General features: G+C 35.8%; 1 protein-coding gene across 2 annotated transcripts in view; it reads left to right on the forward strand.

Moving 5' to 3' along the window:
* ME1 (malic enzyme 1) overlaps positions 1-24,902 on the forward strand; it is a 133,776-nt gene that overhangs the window by 50,995 nt on the left and 57,879 nt on the right. For both annotated transcript variants that reach the window (XM_036414831.2, XM_036414832.2), the window contains exons 4-6: positions 2,949-3,024; positions 5,555-5,716; positions 15,978-16,081. In XM_036414831.2, the coding sequence (XP_036270724.1) occupies positions 2,949-3,024; positions 5,555-5,716; positions 15,978-16,081 (342 nt within the window). The remainder of the gene's footprint in view (positions 1-2,948; positions 3,025-5,554; positions 5,717-15,977; positions 16,082-24,902) is intronic.

Here is a 24,902-nt window from a genome sequence, read left to right on the forward strand (position 1 = left end):
TATAGGAAATCTTTGTACCATGTCCTGCTTTGCTGTGAGCCTAAAACTGCTCTAAAAAATAAAGTTTATTTTTTAAAAGGGGAAGATGGTTAGTGGAAAAATATTACAAAAGTGGGAAAATATTAGAAAAATGAGGTGGTTTTCACCTGACTGCATCTATTTCTGTTTGAAATGTAAGATTTGCTTGTCCCCTGAGAAGTGAGGAGAAAGGATGTGTGAAATGGTTCTCCCAGAGAGCAGCAGGTTGAATTTGCTAGGAAGTCAGTGGTAAACTTTTCAAGAGAAGAGTGCCCATTAGAGATTTCTGCCCATAACTAGGAAGTGAATTTTAACTTTGTTTTGTAAGTTTTTCAAATAACAATACCTGGATCAGCTGGTAGTGATAAGGATCCCTAGAACCCAGGTTTTGGTTTTGAAGTACCACTTTCAACTATAAGAAAGCAGGGTTTCTTACAGAAATGGCTCATTTTGGCCTGGGGCAAACATTTTAAAAACAAAATGGAATATTTTCATAGCGGAGATCAAGAAAGGCTCAGGGGCCAATGTGAAGAGCTTTCCTCTGGTTAAAAATGGTTCATTTTGGCCTGGGGCAAACATTTTTAAGACAAAATGGAATATCTTCATAGCGAAGATCAAGAAAGGCTCAGGGGCCAATGTGAAGAGCTTTCCTCTGGTTAAAAATGGCACAATTTGGGTTTCAATAAGGGAAATAACTGTAATGGATTAAGACAAACTATTTTTAAATTCCTGAGTTCATATTGATCCAACACACACACACACACACACACACACACACACACACACACCTACCTTAGGAGAAACTCTTGAAGGATTCTAGCAAATGCATTCTTTAAAAACGAAACAAAACAAAACAACAAAAAACCCTGATAAGTAGCCTTAACTAGTTTTCTCAGTGTTTAGAGCATTGGCCTGCAGATCAGAGGGTTGCAGATTGATTCCTGGTCAAGGATGCATACCTGGGTTGCAGGCTAAATCTCGGCCTAGTTAGGATGCCAATGGGAGGCAACCAATCAATGTGTCTCTCTCACATCGAGCTTTCTCTCACTCTCCCCCCCCCCCGCCTCCCTTCCATTCTCTTTCTTAAAGAAAAAAATCAATGGGAAAAATATTCCCAGGTGAAGATTAAAAAACAACAACAATCCAGCAAACAAACAAACAAACAAAAAACCACCTGATAAGTAAAGAGAAAGACTCAAGGATTTATCCCTTTTTTAAATATAAACTTTACCTAGGGTAACTAGATAATAGGTATGGTGAAAATTCTCTTTGAAAAAGTGTTCCACTAAAGTAAAATCTTCTCCTGTTACTGTGCTAGTATATTTGATACTTTCTACCCTCCATGGGCACACAGTGAAAAATATACACTTGCAACCTATAAGTATCATAGAATTGTACACTTGAAACCTATATAATTTTATCAAATAATGTCACCCAACAAATTTTATTAAAAAAGAAGTGTTCCAGCTAATAAATAATGGTTGATAGAATTGGGATATCACCATTTTGAATTAATGAAGGTAGATATTATGCATCAGCAGCTGCTAAAATCATAAAAAGGACTACAAGACGTTATCCATCTTCTGGTAACACCAGACTGTCAAGTGTCTTGTAAAAAAATTGAATAACCAATTTATGCCTTTAAATTCAATTACCAATTTTCCAAGAAATACTAAGTGAAGAGTAACATGTTAATCTGTACTATAGAGATGCAATCAGCAAAATTCAGAGTTGGAGAAACTTGACCAGACAGATTAAACAGTAATCCATAGGAATGGTTTGCTATTTGGATGATGAAACTATGTACTGAGGAAAGTCAGGAGAGTGATTATTCTTAGAGGGTGGAGTGTTGATTGAGAGAAAACATGTAGAGGGTTCTGGGTAGCTAACAGCACTTTCTCTGCTTCAGTGGATATTCTGTAGAGGGGGGGTTCCTTATAACACACTTCATTAAGCTGTACATCTGTTGTAGGTAGTTCTCTGAAGCTATGTTTAACAAGAGTAAAGTAAAACTTTTAAATGAGACTAAGAAATTTAAAAACATTTCTATCTTAATTTTTAAAGTGACTTACTAGACTTTCATAGGAACTGGGGATTTAAGGGTGAGAGATATAAAAGCCTTCAGTTGAGGCTTTAAATAACAGCATTGCAAACAACAGCTAAAACCACAAATCAAGTAAGTGCCACACAAAAGGACTACTCAGCAATATCAGTCACTTCAGCCTTGCCAATGCATGTTCTCCTTTCCACACTGTGGGGGGGGGTGGGGTGGAATATATATATATATGCTAAGCAACCAGAACAGTGGAATGACCCGTTGCTATGACTCTTACTGCGGTGGCCAACCGGCCTAATCCAGCCCCAATTGCCAGCCCCCCAACCTCCCATGGCCTCTCCCCCAATTGGCGCCACCCCCAATCAGCCCTCTCCCCAGCTGGCCCCTGCCAGATCAACCCCAATAAGGGTGGGCTGGCCAGACCCCACCCATGCATGAATTCATGCACCAGGCCTCTAATATTTAATAAATGAGACATAGACTGAAAATGCCCATTTGCATGTTTCATGTTCTTTAAAGGTTTCTATATACATTATTTAGTGAAAGACTCTAAATGACCCTGTGAGTGGAATTAATGATGGTATTTAAATTCTCTGTAGATAAAATAATGAATGTTTCATTAATTAAAAAATATTTAAGAATATGTAATGGACGAATGAATGTACCTTTATTGCAGGTGTCAATATATTATTTAAATACTTTGTTCCTTTTTTTTTTTTAATAAGATTTATATGTCTTATTTGTTTAAGGAAATAATTTTCACCATTTTGATAAAAATTAAACTGATTTGAATTTTTTTTTAATGTTCATGATAGTTTGAAGTGAATTGATAAATCTGAAGTAAATTAAAACTACTATTTTTTTTTTCTGTTAGAGGTCTTTTTATTAGTATCAATGATCGAGGGCATATTGCTTCGATTCTTAATGCATGGCCAGAAGATGTCATCAAGGTAAGTTATCAAAGTTTCCCACTGTGGCCAATTTGTTATTTTCTCTCTTCTAAAACTTGTTGACAGTTATCATGACCTTCAGTAGCATTCACTAGCTTTTCTAGTAAATGTCACCTAATTTATATTCCTTTGATTTTTGTATATCATTTATTTGCTGTTTCCTCATTATTTCCATCTAATTTCTTAGTATTTCTTTATTCATTGTAAGCAATGAATAAATGTTGAATAGACGTTGAAATGGTATCTGAATATGTTTGAGCAAACTCTGTTTTCATATGAAGCATTCAGTAAGAGTAACCCAGATAGGCAAAAATAATTTCTTAATTTCCTTTATCATCTGGAAATTAGGAAGCTCATCAGACTTCCCTCTGTGAGTGAACGGATGAAAATACGGTAGCAATATAATCTGACATTTTTTAGGTTTCTCTTTGAGACACTGTATTGACTCACTCTTGTATTTATCCTGATAATTCGTGGAGGAAAGGAAGGCACAGCTTATCAGTGGTCACACAGCAGTGCCTGGTGGTGTGGGAACTGAATGCAGGTCCCAGAGCCTTTGCTTTTAGACATGAGCGCGACCACCTGCCTTGTCTAAAGAAAGTGAGATGTTCTTGTCCCTCCTCGGCCCCCCTTTCCTTCCTGCTAGGTGCCCAGCAACTCTGTGGTAACTTTCCGGATTAAGACTGAATGCACTGGCGTCTGTGGTATCATACAAAGGCTCTTCAGCTGTGGCTTCCCTTAACGGCCTTTTCTGTGTGAGCAGTGGTGGCTAGAAGTGGTTCACTCTGTTCTTTAAGGCTCATGCTGGGCAAACTTGTAAAGCAAAATGTTTTTTACTATTTCCAGTCTTCCCAATTTTTCTCTTCCTCCCGCTAAGTTGCTCCCTCAATTTTTCTCCCACCAAGTAGTCTTGCACTGTCCACAGGTCCAGTCCTTAGGAACTATCCTAAAAATGTGCTAATTCGATAAAGTATAAATGCCTGATCCTCTAAGAAGAAGGATACTTAACATTTATTTATCTTAACCTTCACCCAAGGACATGATATGAGAGAGAGAGAGAGAGAGAGAGAGAGAGAGAGAGAGAGAGAGAGAGAGAGAGAGAGAGAGAGAGAGAGAGAGAGAGAGAGAGAGAAAGGCTTGATTGGTACAGGCCCCACCTAGAGATGGATCTGCAACCCAGGTATGTGCCCTGACCAGGAACCAGCCATCGATGCATGGATGACGCTCAACCAACCGAGACCCCACTCCAGCCCAGCAAGAATACTTACATTCAATCAGAAGAAGATATTAAGAATGAGTCAACATAGGAAATGGTTCTGGGGTAGAGAAGTCTAACGAATATCCCTGTAATCCTAAGGGCTGGGCAGTAAGCCATCCCCTTGCTTTATGTTCTTCATTAATAGTCCATCTATATCCTTCCAGCTCTTAGTATTGGGTCCTCACCAATATCCCTGATCTTAATTATAAATATAGTCATTTAAATAGCCTAGCATAGCGTCTGCACATAGCAGACACTTAATAAATGACAGCTCTGTATTGTAACAGAAAGGTGAAAATTAAAATGTAGTCTCTACTGTGTAGTTGGAACACACATGAAGCAAAGGCAATCTGTTATTAGACAATATCTAAGTAAACGTCTGGTATAAATTATAAATGCCATGTTTCTTCATTCAGAGGATACTATCATTCAGAAAGGGATGGAACAGTTTATGCCAGGACACATAAACCAAAGATCTGGGTATTTGGAGGCTTCTCAGCTGTTGCGCCTTGTATAACCAATTGTCCTCCAAGTGGATGCAACTAGTTTTAAAACTGCTGTTTCCTTTCAGTTCCCAGTTTGAGTTTTTATTTCCAATACTATTCAAGCTGCCCCTCTTGATCTTGATTAAATCTTTGTGTTTTATTTAATCCTCATGAAAGGATAGGTTTGGATAGAGGGAGGGAAGGAGGGAGGGAAGGAGGGAGGGAGGGAGGAAGGGAGAGAGAGAGAGAGAGAGAGAGAGAGAGAGAGAGAGAGAGAGAGAGAGAGAGGGAGGGAGGGAGGGAGGGAGGGAGGGGGAGGGAGGGAGGGAGGGAGGGAGAGAGAGGTTTCAGCCTGTTGCCTCATAAGCATTCCAACCTTTGATTGAACCCACAAACTAGGTATATGCCCTGATCAGAATCTGACCCACTACCTTTTGGCGTCTGGGATGACTCTCCAACCCATTGAGAAACCCGGTCGGGGCTGGATTGTTTAAGTCTTTATGTGCATAGTCCTCTCTTCTTTTTTTGACAGCCATATCAGATGTTTATTTTTAACAAAAAATATAGAATGCCTTTATCAAATTTATTTACTCTCCTATGTATATATCAAATTTATTCTTTCACATGTACAATCACGTAATATTTTTTCCATGTTGACTTAATTTATATATTTTGACAGTTTAATATTTTATTACATAAATATTAACTTCAGAAATGGAGACCAGCAACTGTGCCCAGGATTTGTGAACATCTATCTATCTATAGATATTATTTCTTTTTCTTCTAGGCTGTTGTGGTGACCGATGGAGAGCGTATTCTTGGCTTGGGAGACCTCGGCAGTAATGGCATGGGCATCCCTGTGGGTAAACTGGCTCTGTATACAGCTTGTGGAGGGATGAATCCTCGTGAATGTCTGCCTGTCACTCTGGACGTGGGAACAGAAAATGAGGTAAAAATTTAAGTCTCTAAGAAAGCTGTTAATCTTCAAAAACAAAAACCACAATTCCTTTATTTTGAGCTTATGACAAGAACCTCATAAAATATTATCATTCAGAGAATTATTTTTCTGGCTGGTTTTCCTCGCCTCAAACCTATCCCCCAACTTTTACAAGAAAATTATTTCTTCTTTTCATTTTCCCTTCTTTATATTAATATTTTACCAGCTTTTTTAGTGTTTATTATCCTTTGATTAGTATTTATAAAATTATTATATAGAATATTATGTTTTACTTTAGACTATCATAGTTTCTTTTTTTAAAATTATTATGTTCATACTACATAGGAACCCAAAGGATACTAAGTTTAATCATTCTGAAATGCTTTTGTCCTAAAAGTCTGTATTGAACCGTAGGTAGATGATTAGGAGTTTAGTCTTTCTCACCCTGCAATGTTATTTAGAATTTTAAAGTCAAAATAGTACATATTTTTGCTCTTCCTTTATTGCTGATATTCAGGGTTGCTTATGGGTGAAAAATACTATAAATTAAAGGTAGAATTTTCTGAAGTAGAGATGAAAGACAATGGTCAATTAAGGATAGACTTTTTAAAAGTTACATACACATTTCAGACCTGGGTCCAGAACAGATTCATTATCAAATAAGAACTTGATACTTGACATAAATATGTATATTTTTTATAGTTGTTGTTTTTTTTTTCCTTCCTAAAGCAATTTAAGATATAACCTTTGACCTGTTAATAGTCCTATGTAATGAAAGCCTAATATGTTAAATATCCGGTCGTCTGGTCAGCCATTCATCCAATCAAAGCATAATATTTTAATAATATGCTAAGGCTGCTCAACCGCTTGCTATGACATGCACTAACCACCAGGGGGCAGACAGTCAACCAGTTAACCAGTCACTGTGACATGCACTGACCACCAGGGGACAGATGCTCCTACTGGTAGGTTAGCTTGCTGCTGGGGTCTGGCCGATTGGGACTGAGAGAGACAGGCCAGACATGCCCTGGAGCCCTCCCACAGCCTCTTCCCAGCTGGCCAATCTCCCATGTCATTCCCCAGCCCCGACTGTGCACCAGTAAGGTCCCTGGTGCACAACTGGCACCCACTTTGCCTGCGCTGTCTCACAATGCAGGACCCCTTGGGGAATGTTGGAGAGTCAGTTGCAGCCCAATCCCAGAGGCCAGGCCAAAGGAACCCACTGGTGCACAAATTCGTGCATTGGTCCTCCTATCCTATATAATAAAAGCCTAATATGCAAATGGGCCGAACAGCAGAACAACCAGCAGAACGTCTGGTAGCTATGACATGCATTGGCCACCAGGGGTCAGACGCTCAATGCAAGAGCTTCTCCCAGCCAACAGGCCTCAGGCCAGCCAAGGTGGGTGCCAGCAGGAGCCCCCAATTGCCCCACGATCACCCCACAGAGGGAGGCGACCAGCAGTGGTGGAGGGGGGTGGGGTCGGCAAGTGGGCAGTGTCAGGCCGGCCAGGGTGGGTGCCAGGAGGGCCCCCCCTCGATCGCCCTACCAGTTGCCCCACAGATCAGCCCTGATCGCCAGCCAGGCCTAGGGACCATACCTGTGCATGAATTTCATGCACCAAGCCTCTAGTCTATGTATAGAAAAGCCCAGCGACTGAATGGTGGAATGACCAGAACAACCAGTGATGTGCACTGACCACCAGTGGGCAGACATTCAACTCAGAGCTGCCCCCTGGTGGTTAGTGGGCTCCTACAGGGAGAGCACCACTCAGCTGTTTGGGATGAGTTTTGCTTCCCCGGGGAGTGGGCCTAACCTGACAGGTGGACATCCCCCGAGTGGTCCTGGACTGTGAGAGGGCACAGGCTGGGCTGAGGGGACCCCTGCCCAAGTGCACAAATTTTCGTGCACTGGGCCTCTAATGTTTTAATAATAACTTGAACAGTTTTTGTGTTTTTTATATTTAACTTCATGTGTATACATGAGTGCTCATTTAATCTTTATAAAGGATATATTTTGACAAAAACACATTGCTTATCTAGCATTTTTTTTCAATACCAATAGAAATGACTTAGAAATTATCAAAGCTGACCTCTTAAGACAATTATTCTAAAATTGAGTAAGAAGATTTAATATTTCCTCTTTTTTCATATATTTTATAACATTCTTCTATGATAAATTCCATTAAAATCAAAGTTTAAAAATCACAAAATCTGTAAAATACCTTAAAAATTTTAGGAAGAAATAAAGAAGAGTAAAGAGTGATAAAACAGGCATGCAAAAATTTAAGAGTTCAGTTTTAAACTTGGGCTTTTTAATGAGATTATGTAATGTGGACATAGAGTAAATTGTGCACTACTGAAACTGAACACTGGGACTGTTGCACTAATTGTATTATTTCCCTGAAATATTTAATTTATTGAAAGTGTGTCTAAAAATTGTCAAATTTGCTAATTGTCTTGACATTTTCTCACATTATGTCCATTTAGTTTTTCTTTACTATTTTAGAATAGTCTCCGACAGCCTGCAAAACCCATCTATCCACATCAAATTTCTTACTTTGCCCTGCTGTAGATCTAGCTTTCTAAATTCTTTTTCCATAAAATGCCTGGTGCTTACCATATTTCAAAGTTTTTGAGCAGCTAAATTAGAAAATAATCTGTTATGTTAAATTAATCTATTTTTAAAGTATTCTATGTTATTTCTAGATACTTTTGCTTACTGCCAGTGGACTGTTGGAGACATTAGGGGGGAAAATTAAGTGAGGGGTGGAATATTAACTCTTTGACAGGTCACTGGAGAATCTTTTTAACCTGAGAGACTTTCCTGAAATTATTCAGAGTTTTGTAGAGTTTAATTGAGTCAGATTATGTTGATTTAACTGAGTTAGATAAATATTGAGCACCTACTATCTGTCAAGGCCTTAGTGAAGGCTAGATAATGTCAGCAAAAACAACTTAAGATCTTGCCAGTAAGATGTTTTGAATCTAGAAGAGGAGACACATACTTAGCTAGATTCAGCATGCACTGAATGCTTTGATGGGGACATTTGACAAACCATTAAGGATAGTTAACAAACCATTTCTCTGCCAGTTCCCATATACGCCTAGTCTCTAACTATATTTCAGCAACTTACTTATAACTTATCTTTTTCTAAAGTCATATGTAAGAAATTTAATGGTGAAAATGTATATTACAAATAGCTGGACTTCTTGTCCTAAAAAGAGAATAAATTATTAGTTAGTTTAGCTTTACCTGAAGTTGGCCAAACTACAAAGTTTGAGGGCATAGTTCCAAGACTGTTCTCACTTCTGACACCAACTGAAAGGTTTGGGGGGAGGGAGGATCCCAAAGCACTCCCAGGGTTTTTAAGGCTAAGACTCATAGATACAACTGAAAGTTATTATAGTTACAGTTACGTTGTATTAAAGAGAGAGGGTACATATTAAAATAAGCTACAGGAAGCGATACACAGGGCAGAGTCTTGGAGGGCTCTAAATGTGAACCTTCTATTTTCCTCTCTTTGGAAAGTCAAGACACCTTATCTTCTAGTGTTCAAGTGTAGGACTAATATGTGCTGTAGGATTTCATTACCTTGGCATGATTGATTGATTGCCACATATACTCTGTCTCCAGTTGACTGATACCAATGACCCAGGGCCCCCCCCACCCCAAATCACATGGCTAATTTTCTGGCTTAGCCAGCCCCCACCCTGTGACTATTAGTTATGGTCCCTAGGCAACTAGGTAAAGTGGTTAGGCCCTATCCAAAATAGTTGAATGCGTGTGAACCATGTCACCAGAGTCCATGAGAAACAGATAAAAGTATGAGGCAAACTTAAAAAGAAAATAGGTCTAAATTGTAACGTTAAGTAGAATTCAAACTCAGATCAGATTATGAGTTTGATTATTCAAGTTTCAGAAACCATAGTTCCTGTGTTCTAGAAACTGTTCAAGAACATATTAAAATTGATAGCTTCAGACTTCATTATAAGATTGATTTCTAAATCTGGTAAAAATAGTACAAAAAATTAGTCTTATGTTTATCCATGTTCCCAGTTTCATCATTTACTAATTGTGTGATCTTGAAAAAGTGACATAACTTTTTTTAAAAAAATATTTTTATTGGTTTTCAAAGAGGAAGGGAGAGGGGAGAGAGATAGAAGCATCAATGATGAGAAAGAATCATTGATTGGCTGCCTATGACTTGTAAAATGAGTACCTATCTTATAGAGTTGTCATGATTTAATATGCTTAAGAGTCTTTAGAATTGTGACTGGCATTTTGTAAGCACTAAGTAAATGTTAATTTACATTAATGTAGATCAGAAGCAAAAATCTTTCATAAAATATTGCTAAGTTAAATGTTAATATATTTAAATGTATTTATAATTTTTATTGATTTTTATAGAGAGAGAAAGAGGCATGGGTGGAGGAAGGAGAGAGAGAAAAAGAGAAAAAGAGAATGTGAGAGAGAGACAGAGAGAAAGAGAGGGAGAGAAACATAGATGTGAGAAACATCAATCTTTTGCCTCTCGCATGGGATTGAACCCGAAACTGAGCTATGTGCACTGACCAGGAACCAAACCTGATATACGGGATAACACTCCAACTAACTAAGCCACCCCGTCAGAGTGCACAGTTATTCTTCGTTTGTGATACCATTGCTCCAGATCTTAGCTCTTCTGGTTCTGGTTGTATGTTTAGTGGGGCCTTTAGTTCATGTGAACATTGTATCTGGATCTAGAATCTTCATTGGAACTTGAACTCAAGTTGAAGCCTCTTCCCACTGAGAAGGTTTCCCCTTCTGTTCTAGAAAGTGCTCTTTATCTGTGGCAGGAGCCAGCTGTGTGGGAGAGAAGCTGAACTAAAGAAAAACCTTAAAGATTTTCTGTCACGTGTATCTGGCATGTATCTTTCAGCCCTTGTACAGAAGCTAGCCTTGGCACTAGAATGTGGCCAGCATTCATTTTCTATTGCTAACACAGCAATTTATTACCTACTTGGTGGTTTAAAACAACACAAACATATGCAGGTCTCAAAAGGCTAAAATCATAAAGGTGCAGGCAGGCTGCATTCATGTCCTTGCCTTTTCCAACTTCTACAAACTCATTCCTTTGTTCATGTTCCCCTTTATCCGTGTCAAAGCCGGTGGTGTGATATCTCTCTGACCCTGCTTTCTCAGACCAGGGCCAGGAAAGGTTTTTCACTTTCAAAGACTCACCCTTAATCACCTCTGCAAAGTTTCTTCTGACAAATAAGGTAAAATACTTACAAGTTTGGGGAGAGGGAGGGTCATTATCTGCCTACCACATGGTCCCAGTTAAGAGTGTCATCATTTCTCTCTCCAGTTGCCTGAAGGTCTAGCTTTTATCCTTCCATAGTATGGGGATTCCTTGCCACTTCTGACAAGTGATCCTGCACTGGAATGAGCACTAATCGTTTCTTCATTGTCTGAGACACCGCACCAATGCCTTGAGAAAGAGAATGGGGACTTTCTTCAGTTTGATTTTATACGCATAACTATGAAATTCCTTGAAGTTTGTGATAGATTTTAGGAATACCCATTATATAAACTAGAATAGAAAACATAATTACCTAAGACAAAAATGAATCTTTGGGGAAGTATAATCATCTTATTTTAACTTAATAAGCTTGAAAAGAGTGGTCCTCAATATGTGTTCTATGGACCAGCCACTTCAGAATTACCAAGGGCATGCGCTAAAATTACCCAACCCTGACCTCCACTCCACACACTGAATCACACTCAAACTTAATCATTTTTATTTTTACCACTTTTTAACTATGCCAGCTTATGTGCATGCTGACATTTTAATGTTTTAGAATGTTGGCAGTTTGCTTAATGTTACTGATGTGAGTGAAAATTACATATTATTTCTTTACAGAATCTTGTTTTTTCATTTGAAAATAATGAGGTTATAGCACCAAAAAAAATGATCATCTATATATTATAAATAAAATTTTAAAATAAATGCTAAAGTGGGGAATACTCATAACATGGCAGATAAAAAGTTTATAATGTTCTCAGTATTAGAGAGAACATTTTAAAGTCAATAAGAAAATGTCAAATTTGAAATATGCAAATTGATAAATGACATGTGGACACAGTTAATTTACAAATGAAGAAGTAAAAATGCTCAATAAATTTATGAAAACATTTAATATTAGAAAAGAAGTACAAATGAATGTTACTCATTTACATTACAGATAAATAATATGTTTCTATATTTTGTTACACATTATATGTATTATATATATTTATATTTCATATATACACATACATGTATATATGGAAAGATAATACTCTTACTTGAAGCTACAACAAAATAGGTGTATTTATTACATGTCACTGGGAGGACTATTAAGTTGTTCATCCTCTTTGAGGGCAGAGTTCTAATATAGATCACAAATTTTAAGACTGTTCCTCTATTGACATGAAAAATTTTCACAATATATTCCTATGTGAAAAGGGTTTTTGATATGGTTCAAAATTTGAACAGATAATATTATACAAGCATGGATATAAAGAAAATGACCTAGAAGACTATTCATCAAGGTGATAGTGGAGGATAGTTCTAAATGGGTAGAGTTTATTCGGTGCTCTCAAATTTTCTGATAGAAAATATTGTTTTACTAATGATAAAAACTTAAAATATTAAGAAAATAGTTATTAATTTTCAAAAACTTCAGATTTGAAAGGTATAACTGTGAGGAACTAGAATGGGTTGTGTGTTGATGTTAATTACTATTAGCTTCAAATAAATGAATGCTTCAAATAAAATTTCTCAAGATTCCATAATTGAGATAGTGCTAAGAAGATCATTAACTTTACCAATATATACCCTCCTTATTTCCATATGCTTTGTCTTTTACTTCTAATATTTTTCTTTCTCTCATGCTATAAGTCTTCGTAAGTCTTCAGTGATATCACTACATTACATGTGACATCTCTTGCTAAAGAATGGCTAACCTTTTTAAGTGCTTACTTCATACCAAGTCTTTCATTTATTCTCCAAAAAAGGTTCTAGTGTGTGTTTAATCTTGGCCACAAGAAGCTGTTAATGTGATAAGTTAATATCATTTCTGTGCCAGGAGACTTGGTCTGTGAAGCCATTATCAAAATTGGGTAATTTTGCTTTTTGTAGACTTTTTTTCAGTCAAATCTCCAAGAAAGCATTCGTTATTCAAGCTTTATCATGAAAAATTTAAAAGAAAAACAGTAGATATGGACAGAAATATTATATTTGGGAGAATTTTACAACTTCCTGATTTAATGTAAAAGCTTTATCTTGTTCATAAATCTTCAAATTTGACTCCCCATTGTAGTTATATATACTTTAATTATTAGCATTGGAAAGAATGAGCGAAAAGAGCAGGGAAACATGTGACATCTTTTTTCAGTTGTGTTCTGCTAATTCACATTTTAGAAGTCCAAATACATCCCAGACATGGAGAAAGGGTTTTACTCCTGGCAGGCGCTAGAAGCTCCCTGGCAGGCCAGCCACAGCTGTCCAGAAGCCGACTGTTTAACGTTTGCAGGCCTCGAGGAACAGCTGGGCTTTGCAACAGCACTCAATTTCAGATTTTACATTTCATCTGAAATACATTTATATGATTAAGTATGTTAACTTCCAGCTATCCAGAAAGCCTTAACTCGTTGTTGTGCAGTGCGTTATATGTAGGATGACCACATTCTGTATTAGCCAAACCAAGACACTTTCTCAGTGAAAGAGGACGCTATTAATAATTTCACTAGGACAGCAGGTGTGAACCAGGCTATCGCTTCTGTTGGCTTGAAGCAAATTCCTACTCAGATTATTTAAATGGCTCAACCTACAGATCAGCATCGCCACACCTACTAGAACTTAACATTTATATAAAACAGACCTCCTCTAAACTCAGTGACTTAAAACGATTACAATTTTAATAATGTTCATGATTTGCTGGGATGAGTAGGAAGGCTGAGAGGCATGGGACAGCTTGTCCTTCTCCGTGTAGATTCTCCTTCACAAATTGTTCATATTCCACGGTGTAAAAATATGCTAATCTTCATCTGACGTTTCCAAAAGTTTCATCCCAATAACAACAGAAGGCCCAGACTTCAGGATCCTGTCCTCTGATCTAAATCAGGTCCAGGTACAAATGAAGCTTCTTGTGTTTTCGGTCCTTGTTGTGGGTCTTCTTATCTGTTCCCACATTTAAACAAACTATGGTGGAGCAGGGACAGAATAAACACTTCCCATTCAAAATGGGAGCAATAGGAATTACATGGCTCTAAATGGTTCATAGAAATCTTGAATTCCCATTGGACATAGGTTGTCAGGCCACCTACCTTGGGGGTAGTCAATGGTTTTGAAAAGGGCCTAGTTCTCTTATGCTTCTGGCTTTACTCTCTGGACTCTAGCGCTGTCCACTGTATCACAGTTAAATAGCTTTCTCAGCCTATTTCTTCTTGTGGAAAGTTGGGAACCAAGCAAAGTAGTTCCGTTTTGAAGTGTTCCAATTAATCCAGAACCCTTAGGATTTAAATAAATTTTTCTATGTATCAGATTATAATCTACTCTATTTCATAAAGGCCCCACTCACAAGTCTTTTCAAAACAGTCCTTCCCACTACATTGGTAGCGTGTCAGAGAGCTCTGGAACTAGTTCCTTTTATCTAGACAAGATAGTCTATTGGCTCCAGTTCATATCATTCAGATGTATTTTTTAAAAGTTGATACAAACACACATTTCATATGATCTTTGACTACAGGCCTTATTTCACTTTTTAAATCTTTTACAAGCAAGTCTTGTATCCTCTGTGTTTTCTTTCATTTTGCTCACGTCTGAACATTTTCTTCTTTAGCTCATCCTCTATTAACCTTATCTTACCTCTGTGAAGCCAGTTTACAGGGCTTACATATATTTTGTTAAAGATGCCCCTTTGGATTTCATGCTTTGAGATTCTATTATAAATGAGTTGTGTATTTTATTTCATTTTCAGTTGTTTATTGGTAGTGTATAGAGACGCATTTGATTTGTGTATATTAATGTTATATTCTGTGAGCATGTTAAATTCACATATTTTTTCTAGTGGATATTTTTTTGTAGATTCCTTAGTATTTTCCATGTACATGATCATGTGTATACAAGTACAATTTACTTCTTCCTTTCCAATCTGTATTGCTGTTTTGTTTTGTTTTTCTTTTGCTTGCCTTATTGTAATGGCTAGGATCTTCAATATAGTGTTGAATAGAAGTAATGAGAGTAATTATCTTTGTCTAGTTTCCAATTTTATTTAATTATTTCTAAATATATTTTTATTGATTTCAGAGGGGAAGGGAGAGGGAGAGAGAGAAACATCAGTGATGAGAATCATTGATCAGCTGCCTCCTGCATGCCCTCTATGGGGATTGAGCCTGCAACCCAGGCATGTGCCCTGACTGGAGCCTTTCAGTTGGCAGGCCAATGCTCCATCCACTGAACCAAATCAGCCAGGGCTAGTTTCCAACTTTAGGGAAATAACACTGAACCTTTTTCTGTTAAATATGTTGTTAACTTAGATTTTTTATAACTGACTTTTATTAGGTTGAGGAAGTTTCTTATTGTTCCGAGTTTATTGGTAACTTGTTGTAAATGGATATTACCATATGTAAATTATACCTCAATTGAAAACTGATTTAATAAAGACAAAAATATTACATACACTAAAACTTGAACAGAGTAACATTGGCTCACATATGTCAGGTTTAAAAAAAACCTGTGTAAAGTTTAAGAAAAACTTTAGTCAAAGCTAAAGGTTATTTTTAATATTAGTCAACTGTAATATTAAAGGTATAACCAAAATGTTTGTTAAAGATTTTGCTTTCAGAAAAAATAAAAAGGAAAGGAATTGTAAACTTCCCTTTTTCTAAGTTCATTTAATACTCAAAACTCAATATTATTTTTCTATGTGATAAAACTTTGCCTGTAAAATCTGAACTGAGCTTTTCAAGTTAGCACCACTGAGATATTTTCATTCCTTTTATCCCCCCCAGAATAAGGCACAACGTTTTTTTAATGTTTAGTAATTATTTTACTTATTTGACCTATAAATACTATAATCTATTTAACACTAAATATTGACTCTGTAGGTTGCTTATTAATCAGTTTTACAATATTTTATTTCCACTTCTATTCTTATTATATAAGTAAGGAAATTGAGGCTTAGAACATGTATATGAATTGCCTTTAGTTATTTTTATATCTCTGGCAATTTTTTTAAAAAATAGGAGTTACTTAAAGATCCGCTGTACATTGGACTCCGGCAGAGAAGAGTGAGAGGTCCTGAATATGATGCTTTTTTGGATGAATTCATGGTGGCAGTTTCTTCCAAGTATGTATGTTATTTATTTTACCTATATTTGAGTTGAATTTGAAAAATTTAAGGTAACCTAATGAAGTATAAAAATGTCCAAGTTTTGTGCTATATGTCTAATAATTAGAAGCAATTTGTATAAAATACATATGCATATATACTCATAGCAATTAGTGGCCAAATGATATCTTCATGTGTTTATCCCCTAAAAGGTTGTCTTTGTGCTATTCGTAAAGAAAGTTTTCTTTTATGATTATTAGCAGTCTGTACTATACTTGCGGCTGTGCTATAAATCTGATCTTTGATTATCTTTTTGGATGAATCTGACCTATTTGTGGTGGGAAAAGCAGAGGAAGAAGTGAGCATGGGTTAGCGCAATGCACAAGGTCCAGAATGGAGCAAGGACCAGGATATCCAATCACAACCTATGAATCTCTGATTAAAAATAAAGTATTCAATTAAAGTGCAGCATTCTATTTTACTTAGTCTAGGTAGTATTTAACTGTGGGCCCAGTGCTACTGTAAAATTTTCCAGTTTTTTTCTTTCAAAGAAGAAACTTCTGCCATAATTTAGTAGTATAATTTAGGAGAATTTTATCTCACTACCAGTCATCCACTTGTATAGCCACAGAAACCATGTACTATTTAAAAACATGTATTGATATGTTGCCTTGGTTTTTCATGGAAATAAACTCATCACTAGAATCAACTCTAAATGGAGACATCCTTCTGGTTTCTTTTTATTATAAGGTTTAATTTTAAGAAGTTGAACCCAATAGCAAAAAGTACTTCTACCAGCCTACACAATATTGAGAATAAATGGGATTGTTCATTACCCAAAGTTTTAATGCAGAGCATAGCTGCCAATTAGTATGGACTACTTTTTAAAACCCACGTTTGATTTATTGTTATTATTAACTTAATTAAACTGTACTTATTTCATAGAAGTAGTTGAGAAATTCCACAGTTTAAGTTCAAGATTGCTTAATACAGTTAAATGTTAGTAATTTTTCCTATTTAATTTTCAATTTCTTATCCTAAAACTTACATAAGCTTTTGAAATTATAACTTTTGAGGTAGCAACATTAATCAAGAAGTTATATAGCCAATACCATGAGACTACATAATAGGAGAATGAAATTCTCTATGTGTTTGTTTTTATTGCCTATTTGTATAAATCAGGGATGGGGAATGTCCGACCTATGGGCTATTTAAGGCCTGAGAAAACATTTGGTCTGGCCCTGCCAAGACATTAGGAGTGAGTTAGTTAAGTGTTTAACCAAATATAACAAGCTGATTTTTAAGTAGATAATTTGGTATAGCCTGTGGAAGATGTTACAAATATCCAAAAGGCCCTTGGCAGAAAAATGGTTCTCCACCCCTGGTGTAAATGAACATGGTTTACAATTCTTTTCTTTTAGTTGCTTTTCTTTCCTAATCTTTTATTCTATTCACTACTAATTCTGATTGCATTGATTCAAAATTCCTTTAATGTGCTTTTATACTGATTTTATTCTTTTTGTATGAGTTTTATTGAAATTCATTATTTCTTGTGCTTTATTTTTCTTACTAGAATGTAAATTGTCTCAGCAAAATAATTTTATTACAAGATATTACTTTTTATCTGACCATAATACATTATACTGTAGCGCATAGTAGGTATAAAGTAACTACATTGAAAGCATTACTTAAACATTGAATGCAACCTTAATAAAACCACAGTGACATACATCTGAAGCAAAGGTGGTTCTTTCTCTAATGAAAAACACACAACTTTCCAAATAAAGTGTCTCTGCTTCTAGTAAACTAAATATTTGAGTTTTAAATATATAGATATATTTATGTGTTAGGATTGATCTTTTCTCTAAAGAAGAAAAGTATTTTAGTAAATTACTATTGCATTCATTATTACCTATCATTTTCTCTTTGAATCAAAAAACAATGAGATAAGAGGAATTCCTTAACATTTTATGAGTTTTAAAGCTAAGTTATATTTATTAAAGATAATAATTACCTTTGACAGTGACCTGCATACCATGCTTCTTGTCTCTGTGTGTTCTTTGTCTATTGACTTTCATTTAGCAAGGTGAAGCCTAGTTCCTTAAAAACTTGTTTATTGTTTTCCATCTATATGTACTATATATAATGAGTTAGAAAGCAAGAATGAATATATCTGCTCATGAATAATATTAAAAAGGGAAACTCAATATAAATTTATTTTGTTATATCTAGAAATTAATCTAAAAACAAAAGCAAAAACATCAGTAACAATGTCTTATGGGTTAAAATAAGGTCCTTTGTTCAAATTCTTTTTCTTGCCCTCCTTAATTTATATGCATTTATAAACAAAGATGAAGAAGGTATGCACATACCAGTATGAAAGTAGTTTGGTTCTTATTTTTAAAGACTATCAGTGTGGCTGGTTTGATGGGGAAATAGTATAACAATACTTGCTGACATTACTGTGGTCTTTTTTTAAATTTCTTTATTGATTAAGGTGTTATATATGTGTCCTTATTCCCCCATTATCCCTCTCTTCCCTGCCCCCCACTCATGCCCTCACCTCCCTGTCGTCTGTGTCCATTGGTTAGGCTTATATGCATACATACAAGTCCTTTGATTGATCTCTTCTCCCTTACCCCAACCCTTCCCTAGTATAACAATATTTGAATGAGATATATTGTATATTACATTATCTTTGGAGATTAAAGATGGAAGTAAAAGGATAATTAAGAAAAGGATATTAGAAAGTTGGTTGAGGATAAGTTCAGAAATTTAAGGGGACTTTTTCCAATTCAGCAATCCCTTGTAAAGACATTTTTGGAAATGTGAGGTCAAATTTGCAATTAATATCATATCTTGACCTAACCCTATTGTTGGTGATCACTACCTTTCAGATAGTAAAGGTGGGAGTCCTTATAATGGTCTCTAACAACCTCTGATGCACTGGGCTGCAGCCACACTTTCCACACAGCCTTATGTCATTGAACTCTTAAAGCATGCTTCCATCGCAGAATATTTGCTCTCGCTCTCCCCTTTCTGAAATATTCTCCCTCAAGAAATCTACTTGGTTAATGACCTAATTGTTGTCAGTACTTGTTGAAATCTCACCTTCCTCTGAGGCTTATCCAGATTCTCCATATAATGCTGAAATCTGCCCTTCCTTCTCCCCATGCCTGGCTCTCCTGATACTCTTGCTTTGCAGTACTTTTCTTATTTTATAATATTATATAATTTGTTCATTTATTACATGATTTGCTTAATGTGTGTCTCTGATGATAGAATATGTATTCCCTCAAGGACAGGAATCTAGCTTGTTTATTTTATGAACAAGTTTCTATGTCAGTTTCTGGCACAAAATAGATATGTAGCCCTAACTGGTTTGGCTCAGTGGATAGAGCGTTAGCCTGCAGACTGAAGGGTCCCAGGTTCAATTCCAGTTAAGGGCATGTACCTTGATTGTGGGCACATCCCTAGTAGGGGATTGTGTAGGAGGCAGCTGATCAATGTTTCTCTCTCATTGATGTTTCTAACTCTCTATCCCTCTCCCTTCCTCTCTGTAAAAAATCAATAAAAAATATGTATTTTTAAAAGACTCAAAGGATAAACCTTAAAAAAAATAGATATGCCATACATTTTTGTTAAGCTGGATTGAGCTACTACAGTGGAGGCCACACAGGAGAATGTGAGTGGATTGGCAACAATCTTTCACCAAACTAGAAAATTAAAGTTTAAATGTGTCCTACGTTTGCTGAGTTACTACCATCATTTTCATGTAGAAAGTAAAAAAAATAGGGATATGGTGAGTGATGATTTTTCCATCTAACAACAAACAGATTACCCCTGGAGGGCTAGAGGCTCTGAAGTCAGTATGTTACATAAAGTACTCTAACTACATTTAATACAAGTTGGCAGTAAATATTTTCTGAGCTGATAGATTTCAAAGTCCCTTTATTTAAAACTATAGCAAAATTTATATAAAATTTGCCACAATCAGGACATAAGAACAAAATAATCATTCATATTGCCAGGATGATCACATTCTGGCTAGCTTCGTTTTCCATCATTTGACTGTTATTTTTATTTCACAAATTATAAAACAAGCCAAAACTGACACAGCGTGTAATGATTTTGATTTAACCATTATGTAGTGATTAATTCTTATGACTTTGTTGTGGCATCCACAGATGGTGACCCATTTTTTTTTTACATGTTCAGTCAAAATAAAACCACATCCTTCAGTATAGATGGCAAAGACTGCCACATATATGAATAGAAACAAAATAAGCAATTGTTATTATCCTTAACCAATATGGTTAGATTTGGGTATGTAAGAATTATACTGGAAAAAAGGCTCAGTCTTTACTGAGCACATGTTGGAGTGGTATTGCCTGGGTAGGTTTGTAGTCCATTTCTACCGAGGCCTTATTGAGTGACATTCCTTACTTCGTGGAGTTCACCGTGGTTTGGGATCTGACCCTCAGTTTGGGAATTCAGACCATGATTTTGTCAGTGTACAAAGCCCATGTCTCAGGGACATGTGATACGCAAAACCTGGGCTTTGAAGTCAAACTTTGATTCCATCAACTACTACATTTGTAACCTTGGGAAAGTTGCTTTCCTCTCCAGAAAAAAAAGTGAAAAATAATAACAGCACCTACTTCATAGGGTTGTTGTGATGATTGAGATTAAACATTAAAAAATAAAATTACTTTTGTTAAGTGCTATAAATAGTAAGTGTAATTTTTTCCCCCAAGGGAGGATGATGAGGGCCAATAATTTAATAAAGAGTTATAGGCTGGCAAATTTGCATTAATGTTAGAACACTTAATAGTTGGAATTGTCCAGAAATAAAATAATGTATATAAAAGTACTCATGCCCTGGCCAGATGGCTCAGTTGGCTAGAGCATTGTCCCATAAACCAAACGGCTATGGTTTGATTCCCAGTCTGCACATATGTACCTAGGTTTTGGGTTCAGTCCCTGGTCAAGGAGAGACAACAGATTGCTGTCTCTCCCCATTCGTGTCTCTCTAAAATCAATAAAAATATATCCTCAGGTGAGTATTAATATATATATATTTATATACTTATAAAAGTACTTACCACAATGCTTTTTAATAAAAATTACTCAGTAGTTGTTATTTTTGGTTGTTTTTATTGTAAATATTATTTGTGACCTCTCTGTCATTTTAAATACATGGGCAGATACACTTAATATAAACATAATATATACATTATATAATGTAAACACATAATATAAATATAATATAAACATAAACACATACATGTTTTTGCCTTAAGTGGGAGTATTTATTAGAATTAAGCATTTTCTAAAGTGTTCTAACTTTAGGGTTCTAATAAAGTACTAAAGAATCTGTATTTTGTTTAAACATTTAGGGCTGAGCTGTATAAAAAAAATCAGTGATTCAATTATAATTAGGATCATTATGAGTCACTTGAAAATGTTTGATCATCACATCATATAATTCTACTTGACCCAGAGGAATATATTTCTCAGTCAACATTTTAAACTATTTTGTTTTTCCTTGTTTTGCCCAAAGTTTTTTTCATCAGGAGCTAAAGGTGATTAATTTAAAAGAAAAAAAATTTTACAAAAAGTTTTTATTTGCCTTGTATTACATTCCCTATGCTGCATATTTTTTGTAAGTCAGCTTCAAAGCAAGTCCATGATAAGAATTATTTCCTCAATAAAAGGTGATACAAAGATATTAAACTATTGAATTAACTTTCAAAGATTAAAACGGAGACTTGGGCTTATATAAGCAGCATATGCAAATCAACTAGTCCACTTCTGCACTCTCTCTCTTTCTTTAAAAATCATCTATACCAGTATCATCTGATTATATCCCAAAGGAGAAACTGAAAAAAAATTTTCTTCTTGAGTATCTGCTATGATTCCCCAGTGTTTTTCTGTGCATTTATCGTAAGAACAGATTCATTGCTAAATCCACGCAGACAGTTCCTCTGTATGTCCTTGACCTACACTCTTGACTCCATTTCCATAACCATAACCCAACTTCCCTAGATTTTACCACTTTATATCTTTATCACCATAAAGAACCTTCTGTAATTTCTAGTTTCTTTTTTTTTTTAATTTTTCATTTATTTTTACAAACCCTTGTGTCAAGGGCTGACTTTCAATAGATCGCTGCGAGGGTCTCTAATTTCTTTTGTATCATAACAGTAAGTCTCTAGGAACTTATCTTCACCCTTTTATTAACTGTTTTCACCTTCTGCTTATAAATCCCTTCTGGTCTGGCCTATGCACTTGCCTGTTTCTTGCAGTCCTCCTCCTCTCCATGAATCCTTTATATAGTGGTCCCTCTTAATCTACAGTTTCATTTTTCATATTAGGGGAGGACTGTTATATCTGCTCCCTTATCTAATGTGAACTAGAGAAGCACAATTTTCCAAATAAATTCTAAAAGTATTGAATGAAAACTTTTAGACATAAACAACTCATACGTTTAAACATTGTGCAGTTCTGAGTAGTGTGAGGAAATCTTATGCTATCCCTCTCCATCTTGCCTGGGATATGAACTATCCCTTAGTCCAGCATGTCCATACTATATATGTTCCCTGCTCATTAATTTATGCACTGCCAGTTGTTTAAAAGTGTAGCACATACAATTATGTACAGTACATAAAACTTGACAATATACTACTGTTGCTGGTTTATGTAGTTATATTAAAATTTAGTTGTTTTTTTCCGAGCGTACTCTTTCTACTTACTAAAAGGTTTGCTGTAAAACAGGATGCTGTGTTATACCAGCAATATTCTCAGACATCTCCTGCTTACTGAGTCTCTTACTTGCATCATTTTCCATTGTGCTTGATTTAATCCCCTGTTGTTTTGTACAGTAACATGCTGTACAAGCTCGTAACCTAAGAGAACTAAGCCATAACATATAACCTAGTTAATCTCCACCATCTAGGTTTGTGTAAGTATACTCTTTGATGTTCTTCTAAATGTTATAAAATACAAAAGAATTTGCTCTTAAGTATACTTTTTACACACGATCAGGGACGCATAAATATCGGGTATTAAAAAGCATATTTTTTTCCAACTCAGAAATTATCAGAACCTGACTCGATTTTAATGCATTGTTTGTTTTCTTAACATTTAAAGATATCTGCTTAAATTTAAGAATGAATGCATTCAGATCTTGTCATGGATTTGAATTTTCAGAAATTAAAGAATGATTTTTGCTGTTGTCATCAAGACAGAGCAAATATTTACAAATAAAGAATCATAATTCTTTTTTTAAATATATTTTATCGATTTTTTTACAGAGAGGAAGGGAGAAGGATAGAGAGTTAGAAACATCTATAAGAGAGATACATTGATCAGCTGCCTCCTGCACTCCCCCCCCTCCTGCCCCCTACTGGCTGTGTTCTAATTTACATACTTTAAATCCTCAAAAACAGTTCTGTGATGTTCTTACAATTATTTATCCCATTTTCAGATAAGAGACAGAGGCACAAAGAGATTAAGGACATTTCTATAGCTATTCAGCTAGAAGGTGACAGGGCTGAGATTGGACTTCAGTCAGGCTCCAGAGCCCAAGAGCTTACTCGTTCCATTGTATTCCTGTCTGATTCAAAGGAATGCTATCCAAATGTGTCAGTGCAAATAATGTGGCATCTGTAGCACAGCCTGTGTTCAGACAACTTACAAATGCAGCTTTTGCTATCAGGGTGAAAATAGAAATGACAATAACTGTAAGCTTTAACCTGAATTTTATTCATGTAGCCATGACTATAAACTCCAATAACTGTGAAAAAAAAGTTATGGAAAATTAGGTGATTTGTTTGAAAACTATGCATTTTCCTCTTTCCCTAAACATATTAACTTCCCTAAACAAATAAAACAGTTTGAAGATATCTTCTGGTACTTGAATTATAAGCAAATAGGAAATATATGTGAATTTGACAGAAGTTTCATTCATTGTGCATTCCAAATCTTGCTTTCTTGTCCACTTCAAATACACTGGTTCCGGCTCTCAGCCCCTGCTGTTGTCTTAACCCTCCGGCATTTCCTTTTCCCTTTCCCCTCCCTCCTTCAGGTCTATCCTCTGAACTGCACCCTTCAAGCTGGCTGGCTTTCTCTATACTACTATCACCATTAGACACGTTGTATAATTTACTTATTTATTATCTCTTAAATAAATACAGTATGAATCCAGTGAAGGCAAAGATTTTTTTTTTTTTTTTCATGTTTGGTTCACTGCTTTACCCCTAGAGCCTGACTCCTAGGAAACACTCAGTAAATGTTTATTGAATTCATTCAGTTTATATCTGGTTTCAAAGTATTTAATAGTTTACATTAAGACGTTTTACATTTGAATTTAAAGGTGCAAGTTAACAAGAACAAAGCTTTCATGCTTTTTGTTGCAGATGAAAGGACAAAACAGAAAAAAAAGAGTCATTTGGTTTTTACGGTCTCTGGCACATAATAAGTTTTCAATGACTATTAAATGTATAGTATACTCTGGTGGTTAAAGTTGTTGTGTTAGTTTTATAATATATTGTACTCCTATGCACATTTTTTCATTCTTAGCTTTCTGATGTTAAGAAAAGCAAATATAGCCCATAGTTATACATATTTATATTATAAAGGCCAATAACTGTAACACTGTAACGCTGGAACAACCAAATGATCCGTCACCAGAAGGTGCCTGGAACACCTCTCAGTCCCTCCTCCCGGCCCGAGAGCCGATAGCAGTGGTGAGCTACTTGCACATGTCTGGTCTGGGGTCCCATGTGATTTTACGCACTGGGCCTCTATTTGAATTATAAATACACAATAGATTTTT

The sequence above is a fragment of the Pipistrellus kuhlii genome, unplaced genomic scaffold (genome assembly GCF_014108245.1).
Source record: "Pipistrellus kuhlii isolate mPipKuh1 unplaced genomic scaffold, mPipKuh1.p scaffold_m20_p_5, whole genome shotgun sequence".
Taxonomy (NCBI): domain Eukaryota; kingdom Metazoa; phylum Chordata; class Mammalia; order Chiroptera; family Vespertilionidae; genus Pipistrellus; species Pipistrellus kuhlii.